Source organism: Melanotaenia boesemani, chromosome 5, assembly GCF_017639745.1.
Source record: "Melanotaenia boesemani isolate fMelBoe1 chromosome 5, fMelBoe1.pri, whole genome shotgun sequence".
Classification (NCBI taxonomy): domain Eukaryota; kingdom Metazoa; phylum Chordata; class Actinopteri; order Atheriniformes; family Melanotaeniidae; genus Melanotaenia; species Melanotaenia boesemani.
The window spans coordinates 27,855,238-27,869,910 of NC_055686.1; the positions used below are offsets into that span (position 1 = coordinate 27,855,238).

The window sequence follows — 14,673 nt, forward strand, 5'->3', positions numbered from 1 at the left end:
GTATTTCATACAAAACTAAAATGAAAAAGTAATAATATAGTTTGACTGAGTTTGAATCCTGTCTGTTCTTTTGTCCAGTTAAGAAATTTTAGCTAGTTGTTTAGGCTTTAACTTCCAGAAGTCACTGCTTTAGTCTTTGTCCTTGAGCTGAAACTAGCTTAGTTAGCAACTAAGCTAACTATTTAGGTGACTTTTAGTACCAACAGAGCCAAATTGCAAGGCATACACAGCCAAAAAACTTGTAACCTAAATAAATAAATAAGTACAAATTCAAAGATCAGACAGGAGAAGAAACAAACACAGAAGTTAGGTGAATAGCTCAGGGAAACATATGAGTCCAACAAGAACAGAACCCAACAAAACCAAACAGGATCAAGCCAAGAGTAGTCTAGAGCAGAGGTCCCCAACCCTGGTCCTCAAGGCCCACTATCCTGCGGGTCTTAGGTGTCTCCCTTCTGCAACACACCTGAGTTAAATTGAACGACTCTCTGAGAAGCTCTGCACAAGTCTGTTAATGACCATTAATTTGAATCAGGTGGGTTGCAGCAGGGAGACATCTAATACCTGCAGGATAATGGGCCTTGAGGACCAGGGTTGGAGACCTCTGGTCTAGAGTACACAGACGGACAACAAACAAAGGGAGAAAACTAATTGGAGAACATGAGGGAAGAGCAGGCAATCAAAAAAAGAACAAAAACCCACAAACACAGGAAGTAAAATCAATGGAGACATGCAAGTAAAGTGTTAAAGTGAAAAGGAAGAAGATTAAACTGACACACAATATAAGCATTGACAGAGAGAGAGAGACAAGGAAACCTGGAGGAGACTCAGGGAGACACAAGGAAGGCTATATTACAAAAGTAAAACTATTACAAAAGCTTAAACTCGGACACTTTGTAAACTACTTAATCCCATGAAATGATATATTTCTGCCACCAAGAGGCAATGATTCTAACTAGCTTAACAATTCTCATACTTTGTGTCATATTGTGGCACAAGATTTGATGTAAGTATGGTGTCCCCAAACAACTGTTTCTTAAATATCAAGAACTTTGAAGAGGTTTAAGAAAAAACAAAAATATGAAGGAATGAAGCATTAACCCTCCCCTCTTATTCTGACCTTTTGCTACTCATGTCCTAAACCCCACGACAGCAATGCCTCCACCCATTGAAGAAAGTCCTCCAAATCCACAGGTTTGACCTTTCGGTATTTTGGTCTACATTCTCAGTATAGGTGACCTTAATGCTCTCTGCCCTACATTTGGCAGCTGTGTTTGTGTCTGGGTCTGGGTACAAGCTCTGAAGGTCCAAACTGCAAACACTGCTGGCACCAGAGCGCGACCAGATAAAAGAAAGGCGTCTGCCAGTTGAAATGTCTGCCCTTTTTTTTTTTTTTTTTCTTTTCACAAAAGGGAGAGACAGAGAAAAGGATGGTAGACAAAGACTTAGTCATACTGAAGAGGTGCAGCGGCGACTGGTAGGAAACGAGAAGCAGGAGAATGGAACGTGTGATGAAAGATGGATGGAGCGAGTTGGGAAGAGCTGTGAGAGAAGGTGATTAAAATAAAGAGGGGAGATGGAGTGAAAGAAATTTGTCTTGTGATAGCAGCTTGTGGATGATTTCATTTATATCTACAAATTAAAGAAGCCTTTTCCTTCAGCAGTGATCCACCATTGGATTTGTAGAGATACATTACCATTGGGAATCCTCCCAGTAACTTCTTCTCAGACTTTTTTTTCTTTTTAGCTATTTTTTTATTTTATTTTATTTATTTTTTTTTATATGACTGAAGTATGTGTAAAGGATTGCTGTCATCCAAAAGCAAAATAGAAAAGTGAGAGAGAAGATTTAAGACCCTTATACACGAAGCAAAAGATCAGCCTTGTCTTGAGTGTTGGTGAATGCGTTTTCTTGCATCATCAAAGAGTAACACGTTGTTTGCACTGTCTGCCAGTTTAGCATGCTGAATTTGCTTCTGGTCTTGTGGCTTTCTAGTTTCCACAGTTGACTAACATAAATGCACCACCATCACCTTCTGAGCAGGAGATCATGTCCACTTCCACAGATGTAGATGATACCTTAGATGCTTCCTAGGACTATGTTTTTGCCCAGATGCTATTGACGCTGTTACCTTCCGACTTACTGCTCCTAACCGTGGTACAGACACGTCTGGTTCCAGGGAAAACTTGGCTCGTACGCTGATAACTCGTGTCCGCCCAAGTCGGCTGGACACAACCGATCTTTCTTAGTTTAACAGATTTATTTACTCCAACCAGCTCAGAGGCAGTGAACTGTACAATTTGAACAGTGGGACCCAAGGGGATGAGTAGCTGTATTGAAAGTCCTTTGTATTGGGGCATTAGGGCTATGTCTCCCTCTTAACTTAGCCCCCTTCCACACGTAATGTGGCTAACAACAACAACTCAACCTCCGCCTTCTCTTCCGGTAGTCTCCCGGCTGCAGTCGCTCACATCCCCGATGTGCTGGCTCCCTTTTGCATCACACCATGGAACAGCCGGGTCGGCAACAAACTGACCTTAGACCAGATCACAGATTCAGTTCTTGCTACTTTTCTTTGTGGAGAGTCCCCTGTGACAACTTGTAGCTTTCATGGTCATAAACATACAGTACAGTAAACTCGCCAATATTGCTTTTGAATTGTTGTAAAGTAGTGTTTGAGTATTTTTGCTACATAAAGACTGGGATTCCCTTTAGTATTGCTCAGATATTGGTCATGAATCACTTTTCCTGTTTTTTAGTTTTCTTTAAAATATCCGTAACAGTTAAAATGTGTAGACACACTAGAGCTCATACTTTTTCCAGCTGCAGCTAAACAGAAACATATAGATTTGAGTAGATCCATACACCTGGAGTGGGCAAGGGTTTTTTTTTTAATCAGATTTCATTTAAAGACATAAAATTATTAATAATGTAGTTGATTTAAAAGATTTTAAGCTTTTAGGCATGACATGCAGTGTAAAGAACAGAGACCTGGTTGCACCAACATGTAGACCCTCATTAAATATGATGGAGTAAGAGGTATGCTTGCTGACATCCTGTAGTCATAAAAATCCATTTCAGTCAGCTTCCCAAGGTCAAAGAATGATGTATTTTCTCTGAGGGGCAGTTTGATGTGCAGCCAACAGTAAAAAGTGGCCATTGGAACAATGAATGCAACACAATGAATAAATTATTGCACAAGTACATAAAATGCAACCTCGCAAAGTGAGATCATGGAAACCAACAGCTACCAGAATAGAAGAATTTCTGTCTGGATCTGTAACCTGACTGAAGCACTCAAAGTGGAAGCTAGGATCAGCCAGGACTACCTTAGCTTCTTTGAAATAAAGGAGTCAAGAAGTCAAAGAGATGTCCACAGTTTAAAGTTTGACAAATGTCAGTTGCAGAGACCAGTCACTTTGTCTTGTTAATTTAGAAATAGTTTATGTAAAACCAGTATAATTGATATCCACAATGAAAAGAGTAAACTGTACTGATTTAGTAAAATTAAAGTGGATTATTTGCTGCTTATCTGCTGTGTTTAATGATTTGGATTTCATTGGGCCAGTCCTTTAAAGTAGAATTACTAAATAATTTTACTACTTCATTCATAATCCAAGTAATTTGAACATGTGGACATTATTATGTGGAAACATTTTTGAATAGATATTGAAGAACATCCACTGTTTTTAAGTTAATGTTCTTTAATGTTTTTATGACAAGAAATCAATCGTTGATAGTTCAGCTGCTTGCTTTAAGAAAAGTAAATTGTTTAAAATTTGCAGCTTTATTTTCTTGTTAGTTTGGCACTAGATGAGGTAAAGCTGCATTTTGAAATCTGACATGTGCCTTACTTAAAAGGTTTTTTGTTTTTTCAAAGGCATACATGGATGTTTCATCACTAAAATCACTAAAAAGTCATAAAACCATGTGAAAACTGGACATTTCTGTTAGTTTCATTTCCTTGTTGCCATAGAAATTGCAGCAATTGAAGACAATTATGCAAACATCGTGTTTATCTTGAATAATTATGACAATTTGACTAAGTGTTAATTATGGCTGGCCTCAACACAATTATGATTGGTTACCTGCCACTAGTCAGGCTGATCCTATAAGAAATATTATCCATAAAACGTAAAGCTTTTTTATTCAGTTTAATTTCTTTACTAAAGTTCTGAAGATCATGGTGAAAAAAAAAAAAAAAAAGCTTATTACCATAAATGAACCGGAGTTTGGTGGCGAAAGTCATTCCTCTCAACACGGAAGCATTATAATACTGATTCAGAACTACAGGAAAGGTTCTGAACATCCAACCTGAGGGGATTTATGTGTTTAATTATATATGAACACTTTCAGCAAACAATAGAAATCTTGCTTGCCAGGTACTCATTTTCACGGCATATATAATTTTCCTGAGAAATTCAAGTGGTCACAGAATCTTTTCAGGGGAAACCAGCAGACCTGCAGCTCTGAGGCTCCAGAGTTACTGTGTGGTGACATTGCAACACACTGAAGGACGAAGACATGGAGTCAGCGCGACAGAGCAGGAGAGAACAGGATGAAGAGGGAAAAAAGGGGGGAGGGGAGAAAGACTGACAGAAAGGATTGACAAAAACAGACAGTGACATGTTGGATTGAGGCGGCCTTACTAACGGGATGGCACAAATGAAACGCTATAGCTCAGAATAATTATTAATGTGCAGAAAACTAGTTTGATGAATTTAGCCGGAGCAGTTATCTGACACAGTCGGACATCTGAGACATGGAACCTGTTCACTGCAGCAGATGAACTGAACAACTGTTGTCTGACAGCTGAAATGTGGAAGAGGAGGCAAATGAGAAGCGAGGCATGCATTCTTAGCAACATGTTCCCTGCCATGGTTTGTCTGCCTCCCTCCCTCCCCGCTCTCCATGAAAATCTCTCCATCTTTTTATTTCTCTTTCCATGGTGACAGACGGTGCCTCCTGTGCCGTTTAGTAGTTATTACATGCTCTAAAACACACCGACTCAGAGAGGCAGCGGCAGAGATAAAGATGGATGGAGGGAGTTAGGCCGATTAAATGTTACGTCAGCAAACTGTATGTGGAAGTGTATTTTTGTTAAAGAGCACATTACATATAATGGTTAAGTTACATGAGACCTGTATAAATAATGATTAGTGCACAGTGATGTTTTGTCTGACACCTTGACAGTTTGATGTTGCATCAGTCTTCAGACAAAGTGTCCTTTTTGTTTCTACTGAGTTTCATTAATGTATTAATAGTTTATTAATGACATACTTTTAAACATATGTTACTGCACTATGAAAAAAAAAAAAAAAACATCCGTATCTGGCTGGAAAGCTAAATGTGAACCCTAGAATCACACAGTTGGCCAAGTTCAAGTTCAAATTTGAGTTTTGTATTTTATTTTCACAGTGATACAAAAGTATATATTTAATTTAACTTGATTTTTATAAAGCACTGAGTGTTAGAAATATTGATTGGTGCATATTTAACAATTTTATTGAATGTGAAAGAAATTGTCAGCCACAAATAATAATAAAAGAACAACAGAACTTTTTATACATCTTTGCAGTTTCTTTGAGGCTTCGAGTTTCTTTTAGCAATTTGTTTTGGTTTTCCATCCTTTTTTTTTTTTTTTTTTTTGCAATTTTCCTTTGGTGTAAATAAAGTATTTTTGTTGCATTTTTATAACTTTTTTAGTGCATCTTCACTCTTTCTGCATTACCTGTTTAACAGTAATTTACAGAGTTACTGGGTATATAGTAGAGATTATGGCTACAGAGTACAGTCAATGGACAGTAAAAGGAGAGCTGAGAAGCAGAGAGAGCTTTGACTTATTCCTAGACCATTTTTCTTTTTCTGTCCCTTCTCAGAATTGAAGACAAGAACAGCTGAGAATTTTGTTGTCATGGTGCCTTCCTTCTGGGGAATTCCCTTCCTCATAGTGAAAGAATTTCAGTTCACTCTTTCTTAACATTGGTTCCGTTTATTGAGGTTTGCTGCATTTATTTACTGTCAGTTCTCGTTAAGGTCCTGTTACAACTTCATGTGGGTCATTGCAACAATTTGGTTCCTTGCTTTTTTGCCATTTGGTTTTAGATTTGATGGTATGGTCAGGATCTTTGTCCTGTTATATTGTCCCAGTTTAGGGCTATCTTTAGTTTCCAGACAGATTGCCTCACGTTTGACTCTAGAATATTTTGATATGCAGAGGAGTTCATGGTTGACTCATGACTGCAATGTGTCCAAGTCCTGTGGTTGCAAAACAAACCCAAATAACCAGCCCTCCACCACCGTGCTTCACAGTTGAGATGTTTTTGCTGACATGCTCTTTTTTCCTACCAAATGTGGCCCTGTGCATTATGGTCAAACACACTGATTTTTTTCTTGTCTGTCCAAATAAAATTGTCCCAGAAGTCTTTTGGATTTTTCAGATGTAATTTTGCAAAGCTTTTCTTAACTAGTGATGCCATGTTGTTTCATAGAGAAGAGATTCTCTCCTCATAGCCCTTCTAAACAAGTCATACTTGTTTTTTTTTTGTTTTGTTTTGTTTTGCTAATTGTTATGATAAATAACAGTAACTGTGGTGAATATTAATGGACAATTTGACTGAGGCCTGTAGAGCCTGAAATGCAGTGCTGAAATCTAGACTTTATTTACCTGATTTAAAGGTCTGATGCCTGTACTACAAAGTGGGATTGACATTAATGTAATGTCTTTACTTACCCAGACATTCGCAGTCCCGATAAGCGGTACCACAAAGCTGGTTATCAACTTAGTAATTGAACCCAGGGTTTTCCATCTTGATCAGTGCATGCTCTTATAAAAAGGGTGGTGTTTGCAGCATCTGACCAATTGCAGGTATGGAGAAACCCTGCAGAGCAGCCTACTTTATCATGGAGTAGCAGACAATTATTCTTAAAAAATATGAAGAATTCGCACACATCATCCAGGCCAAAAGCAAAACTGTTGCCACAGCAACAGCCAGGAAGTAGTGCTGGCAGAAAATTGCCAACTCTGTTAATGTGTAAATTCATGAGATTATACAACATTAATTCACCAGACTATGTAAACACACAGCACTCTGATCACACAATTTCCCTTTAATATGGCACACACGTTTCGGGCAGAGTGCTTCCTCAGTGTCCTTCCTTTTTTTTGAGTTATTTCGAGTAGGGCTGCAATGATTAGTTGACAATAGTCGACAATAAAAATAGTCGACAACAAATTTACCCATTGACTATAGTCAGAAAAAAAAAAAAAAACGTACACCATGAGACATCTCTTCTTCCTTATTTCTGAGAGTTGCACATGCGCGAAGATAAAAAAAAAAAAACTACAAAGTGAGACATCTTTTTTTTTTCCTACCTCTGCTGAGAGTTGCACATGCGCACTAAAGTCTGCCAGGGGAAAAAAAATTGCGACCGACCAGGGAACAAAACGGCAGCAGAGGACGTCAAAAGTCTTAAATAACTTCACGTTAAACTTATAAAATAAATTAAATACATTTAAGATTTGTAAAGCGGACCTTGCGTACCACGGAAGTACGTCTGCAATGCTCGAACATGTAAAGAGGAGGCACGTCATGCAGGATTTCAAAGCTGAAAGTGAAATAAGAGCCATTTAATAATTATGAGATACATCCGATTGGTCGACTAGTTGATTTAATACTCGATGACTAATCAACTATCAGAATAGTCATTAGTTGCAGCCCTAATTTCATTATTTCAGATGCAACTCGAGTGGCGCTAAATGGACTTAGGAACAAGTCAAGAACAAGTGCAAAAATTACTTAAACGCAGTCACTGACAAGGCTTTATTTCTTCACATTGTGTCTGTTGTATGAATAAAATCAGCTGACTTTATTTGATATTGTTTGCAGCCTATGAGTTGTCAAATGTAACACACTCCATCCAGTAAAAATCAGTACCTTTCGGGGACATAAAAAAAGATTGCATTCATCCCTAAAAACTCTTTCTGTCTTATGTGCTCCTCTCACAGTCCCTGCATCAACATCCACAGGATGTTCTAAGAATGGGCAAGCCATTTTCCAAGAGAACTGATTGGTCAGAAGGTGGTGCTTATATACTTGTTGATCTCTTACCCAGAACATAACCTGCTCAAGAGCAGGTTAGCCGTTTAGCCTAAGTTACCATGGTGGTTGATTCTTTGTAAAAAGTGAACCAGCGTCAAAGATGGAAAACCTGAAGTTACTCAAAATGCGAATAGGAGATAGAGTCAGTAGGAGGAAATCCAGTGTTGTACTACAAGCCTCTGGTAAGGACCAGATGTTTTAAAATCTGTTTTTAAATTAATTATGCTCTGTTGCATAAAATCATACAACTAACAGAGGTTAACTTTATATTTTTACATGACTGTTGTACAATGTGTGTAAGAAATGACCTAGATGTGCAATTTATTATAAGGTGTGTGTGCACAACAAAGTCTGCCTTGAACTGTTTTGGTCTCCTGACACAATCTGTGGTTTTGTTTTGGTTTATCTTATCTACTCATATTCTGAGTGTTTTTATAATAATTTGACTGTCATGTTGTCCTCTCTATAAATGAAAACCCTCTTCTGTGAAAACGCACAAAATTTTGCATGAACTTAGCATAAACAAATGTTCAAAACATAGCATCGGTTTCTTCTCTTGTGTAACTGATTCCTAGTGACATACTCAACTTTAGTCATTTGAAGAGAAAGATTAATATCGTGTATATAAGCACCAAGAAATCCAACTAATAAATAAGCTAGCAAATATGTTCATTCTTCAGATGAAATACCTAAACACTCAGTTTCTTTCCTGTTCATTGAGATTGACTATATTTCTTTTTGTGATTTTAATGTATCATGTAAAAGACCTTAAATTCATGATGTACTGCATTTTTTACGCTGGTGGGGATGTTGCAGCAAAGAGTTCAAGCTTAACTTGGAATGTGCAGACTGAAATAGTGCCAAATGCATAAATGGGTCATCCATATAGTATTGCATGTTGCGTAAGTGAGCATACTTGACTGGACTGTATGGATCATGTGACCAAGGAAAGTGTTACTATGCCTGGTTTAGGATATATGATACTTGAAATACTAGTGGGTTTACTAATAAATACTAATAAATACTATGGATTCCCACCCCTGCTGGATTCCTACCACTAGATGATTACTTTTTGTTTTTTGGGTTTTTTTTTTCTTTTTTTCTTGTTCTTTTCGCTCTCATTATTATGTCTCTGCTCTGCTTTCGGCACCAACAGCATAGCATACAGATGTAATTTTCTCTGAAAGGAAAACCCTGAAGAAGACAAATCGCAGCACTTACAAAGACGACAGTTTCAAGTAAAAGAAAAAAACAAATAAGGAGAGCTGGCAGAAGATTTCTCAGCTGAATGCCTTTTAGTTAACTCTAAAACCCAGCAAAACTACCATATAGACAGATACAGATACAGTACAAACTCTGTATGTGCAAGACTATTAAAAAGATTAATGCAAAGAGGGGGCAGTAGAGATTGATGGTGAACAATAGAAGCAGTGAGTGTTTGCATTTATGTGTTGGGGTTCTTTGGTGACTAATCATTTCCGTTTGAGACACACAGCATCCCCGTAGGGCAGCTGTTCATTTTCTAATGAGTGCACACGTGCACAGAAACATGCACTCAAGCGGACATACACATACAATAACTACCCCCCTCTGATGTAATGCCAATCCTGCAGATAGAATACAGTCATCGGTTTATGAGAGCATTTTATGCATGGGTGCACACACTCACATACACAAAAAGTGACGTCAAAAGGTCCCATATTTCAGATTTAAATGTCAGATTGAGTATAATGATATCAGATAGACGCAGTAACAGAGAGTCCTTGTTTATTTTTAATATTTACTTTTAAATATTACATTTTACTTTACTCTTAAGAAAATTCTAAAAACACATTAAAATATTAAATGTGGACATTTTAAATATGGAGACTGAAATCTGATTGAGAGTCACTGAAAACAAATGGCAGCTGCCTGATTTACCTTTACTTCTAATGATACAGCCAAAGCCTAAATGCTATTTGCCCATGGCTATCTTGGATATTGTTTTAACCTCTTTATTTGTGTATTTAGTTCTGTTTTTGATGTCCAACTGATTATATTTTAACAACAGGGAGGAATGCTCATTTATAAGGCTTTAGCTAACAGTGGTTCACATTAGCTTAGCCAGCATAAACATTATAGCCGATAACTTGATTATGCTAGCTACACTAACAGATTAGCCAGTTTGATTCATACTGATAGGTTACAATCATGCTAACTGATAGCATAGACAGCATAATTCATGCTTACTGCTACCCTAGCCAGTGTAATCAATCTAACTGAATCAATGCAATTTAGCTTAATTTGTGCTAAAAATTACACTCAATTTTGATATTAACTTAGGGTGCCAAGTATCTCCCGTCTTTTTAGTACACTTAGCTGCTTAGCTAGCTAGTCATTTCATATAGCCTAACCTCAGAACTGTTAGCTTCATATGTGTAATGAATCTATTACTTGCTTTTAAAAATACATTTGTTCATCTTTATTTATTTAGTTTAATTGTTTTCTTCTTCCCAAAAATACTTTTATGCTATTCTTTGCCAGCACTAAACTAATTAACCTCCATAAGGTCCCACAGCCCAAAAAAGGTCTCCAAGGACAACATCAGTATTTAATCACTCGCTGAATATGTGCACAAATTTGTGTGTAGCCCACAGTGTTTGTTTGAGTGCTCATATCGCAGTGTACTCAGCAGAGTATTTGTGTCAGCTGAGAGGGAAAATAAAATGTATTCATTGTGTCTTTTATCTACAGGAGGTGGCATCATGACGACAGAAATGCAGGAAATCGCCATTACAGAGGACAAGCCTTTACTCACGGGTCAGGCTGATCCTGCCAAGGTCAGAGATGGTTTCACACATACATATAAAACATTCTCCACACACTCTTATTTCCATATAGGCTACATGTGCAAAAACTCATATATACTGTTTCAGTGTCATCCAAACACAATGAAACATACAAAGCATATATTAACTATGAGTATATTGCAGCCTGTATGTGTGTGTGTGTGTGTGTGTCCCAAGAGGGAAAAACAAGAGCTGGTTAATGTGTGTTTCCATGTGTCCTGACTGTGCATGTGCGCATGAATGCACGAGTGTTTGCTCTTTGGAGTCTGAGAAAATCCTACATGTGACGTGGTCGTAGCACATATGTGAAACTCAGTGTGTTTGCGAATGTGAGCCTGAGTGTGTGTGTTTGTGCACAGCTGCAGCGCTGGCTCATGTCTACCAGGTTGACGTCAAAGCCCAGAGGGAGTGAGAGCAGATCCTCTGCGCTGCTGTGGCTGTGTTGCCGTGCAGATGCAGCGCTGCAGAGCAGAGCTGCTTGTTTCAAGCTGCTGGCACCTGGTGGGCAAAGAGGGAATTGCAGCCTCAAACATAAGCAAGATTATAAAGTCTAAAGAAGTAAAAAGGCATACTCTAATTAAGTATGCAATGAATGGGAATAAACAGAACCTGTAATAAATATTTTGACATTATAACTTCCAGACTTCCTTTCATCTTAACAAATTAAGCTCTTTAGATTGACGCTTACATTCAGTCTGTGTAAAGTCAAGACCTTCAGGACCCCCATTTTCTCCACCCACCTCCACTACAACTTCCAAAACCGCTAATTATCTAAGAGCTTTTCATGTCAGCAATTCATTAGCCGGAATGAAATGATTCCAAAGTCTTGAATGAGCGACCCACTTATAACCCGCTGCCAAACTTCCTCCACGTAATGCTTCACAATGCTGCCATGGGTATCAGTTAGGATGCAATGATTTACTTCCACACAAAAAAAAAAAGCTGAGGATTTTCTCTTTTATAGATGAATACAAAATGGTGGAAAAAGCCAAGTTTGATTCCAAGGAAACATTTTACAATACTGGGGTCCATATAGTTTATAAAAGGGCTGAAAAAATGTGTCTGGTGTGGAATTTGCCAACAGGTTCCATATTGGTCCCAGGTGAATCACACAAATAGGATATTGGTAATTCACTGATAGTGAATGAACAAATTCTCTGGGGCCCACTTCATAGAGTAAGTAAACCAATTTGGGCAGTCCACATAGGACTATTATGGTTCATTTGGACCGTTCTTTGTGTTTTCCTATTTTTCAGCCATTTAAAACCCAATTGGAACCCAAATACAGTCAGATCCATATATATTTTGACATTGACACAAGTTGTGTTATTTTATGTTGGCCAAAACAAATTCAAGATACAGTTTTCTTATCAATATGGGCTTAAAGCGCAGATTCTCAGCTTTGGTTATATAGTATTCACATCCAAATTGGAGGAAAGATTTAATGTTCTGATACGTAGATGCCTTTTTTAAAGAGACCACAAGTAACTGGACAGTTAACTCTAAAGCTATTTCCCCATGCAACCATCATTAATCAAGCAGGTAAAAGGTCTGGAGTTGATTCCAGGTGTGGCTTTTGCATTTGGAAGCTGTTAATGTAAACTGGGGTCATGAGATGCTTTCAGGGGGCTGCCAAATAATTGTAAAATTATATAGTCTACATTTATAAAAATTAATTTGGGATTTTCACCATGGCTGTCAAAATTAAACCATTATTGAAGAGATAAATATTTGCAGTTAGCACCTTTATGTTTGATGTGTAAAAAAATGAACAACAAAGTTAGTACACATGCCATATTACAAATCGAAATTTGCCATTATCTCTGAAAGAAATAAATTTTGGGCATGTAGGTGCCTTGTCAGAGCGTTGAACCACAAAACAACATTTTATCTTTCTTTATTAGGAAGATTCTGACGGTTTTCCAGCATTACATTTGTGATACAGGATGACTCATCTCATATATCATACCATTATTCACCAAGTCATCGTGTGGGGGTGAGGGTGGTGAACACCGACATAAATTATCTAAGTGGTTGTGGCTCAGAAAGTTAGAGAACAACTACTTTAGAGAGATTGTAGAAATGTTAGGAGTGACAAAACAACAAGCAACAACAGCAAACAGCTGCAGTATTGAAAATAAACATTGTATTTACAGTAATGTTAATTGTCCAAATGCTTTTGAACCCCTGAAATGAGGGACTTTGCATAGAAACGGTTGCAGTTCCTAAATGCTATAGAGCAGGGGTGCCCAAGTCCGGTCCTCGAGATCTACCATCCTGCAACTTTTTGATGCAACCCTTCTCCAACACACCCGAATCAAATGACTGGCTCGTTACCAGACCTCTGCAGAGCTGAATGACATGCAAATGACATCTGATTCAAGAGAGTTGGAGAAGGGTTGCATCTAAAAGTTGCAGGATGGTAGATCTCGAGGACCGAACTTGGGCACTCCTGCTATAGAGGATGTTTTTGTTTAACTTCAACCCCTTGAATTAAACCTGAAAATCTGCACATTACGTCTTATTTCAATGTGGTGGCATGAAAATTGGGTCGTTGTTCAAGAATTTCTATCCCTAACCCTTTCTCCTCTAACTGTATGCACAAATGTTTGCTAGATTTGAGTCACATTCTGTAAGAAGCCGATTAAAACCAAACAGAATATTATTTATTTACTCTTTTTTTTTTTTTTTTTTTTTTTTATAAAAATTGAGTTCTGTGTTATTTCTCTTCTACTTCCTAATAAATAATCTTCCGGGTAGCAGGCTTAGTCCTTTGCTTTTGTGTCTGAAGAGAAAAACTCCTTTTTTTGATTGTTTGGGTGTTTGGAGGAACAGTTGTTTTTTTTTTTTCTTTCCAATAACAACTCCCCTGTTCCTACAGGATGTTGCTGAACTGGCTGCGAGGATACTCCTGGATCAAGGACAAGTAAGACTGCATCACAGGCCACTGAATAGATTTAAGTAAACAAAAATATCATGAAATTAATTTAAAAAGACTTTTCAAATTGATCAACTCTTGAGGTAAGAGAACCTGACAAGTAAATGTAAAAAAATGTTTGTAAAGAAGCACCTCAATGAAGAAAGGATGCAACTCAGTCATTCAGAGAGGAACTCATCATCATCATCCAGTGGTGCTATATTCTGAGACTGTTGTTGAAGTAGATGAATGAAACTCCTGCTAGATCTACACAGGCCAGGCCATGTCTTTTAGTCAGCCCAGAGCATGGTAGAGGAGGTATAATGGTTTGGGCAGCTGTAATTAGAGAAGAGCTAGTTGGACTTTGTTTGATTGCAGGTTAATTGAAAATCAACTTCTAAACCTGATTCCAGTTTCTGAAAGATATGTCCTTCAAGAAGTGGCTTACAGGAAGAAATCTACAGCAGTTCCTGGAAAGACAGTAGAGGACTCAAAGCTGACGAAACAATTACTCGCCTCCACCTCCTCGCATGTTTTAGATCACTCTAGAACTTGTTGGCATTTTTTGTTTTCTCAAACATGGTCAGATAGTAAGTAAATATATAAATTAATAGATAATTAAGTAAATAAATAAATCTGAATTAAATAAATAAATACTTGAATATAAAACACAAGTAGAACAAATACATTTTAAAAAATATAAGGAAATATGGCTTAAGTAAAAAAAATAAATAGATAAAACATATAGGTCAAACAAGTAGTTTAAAAAAATATTAAATAAATTATTTTGAATTAAATAAAAAAAAACACAAGTACAACAAAAAA

At 37.5% G+C, this 14,673-nt stretch overlaps 1 protein-coding gene across 1 annotated transcript in view; it reads left to right on the top strand.

Moving 5' to 3' along the window:
- Nucleotides 1-14,673, top strand: part of ndrg2 (NDRG family member 2) — a 44,987-nt gene that overhangs the window by 21,344 nt on the left and 8,970 nt on the right. Inside the window, exons 2-3 of the mRNA XM_041985709.1 lie at nt 10,836-10,922; nt 13,813-13,857. Of these exons, the coding sequence (XP_041841643.1) occupies nt 10,848-10,922; nt 13,813-13,857 (120 nt within the window). The 5' untranslated portion in view covers nt 10,836-10,847. The remainder of the gene's footprint in view (nt 1-10,835; nt 10,923-13,812; nt 13,858-14,673) is intronic.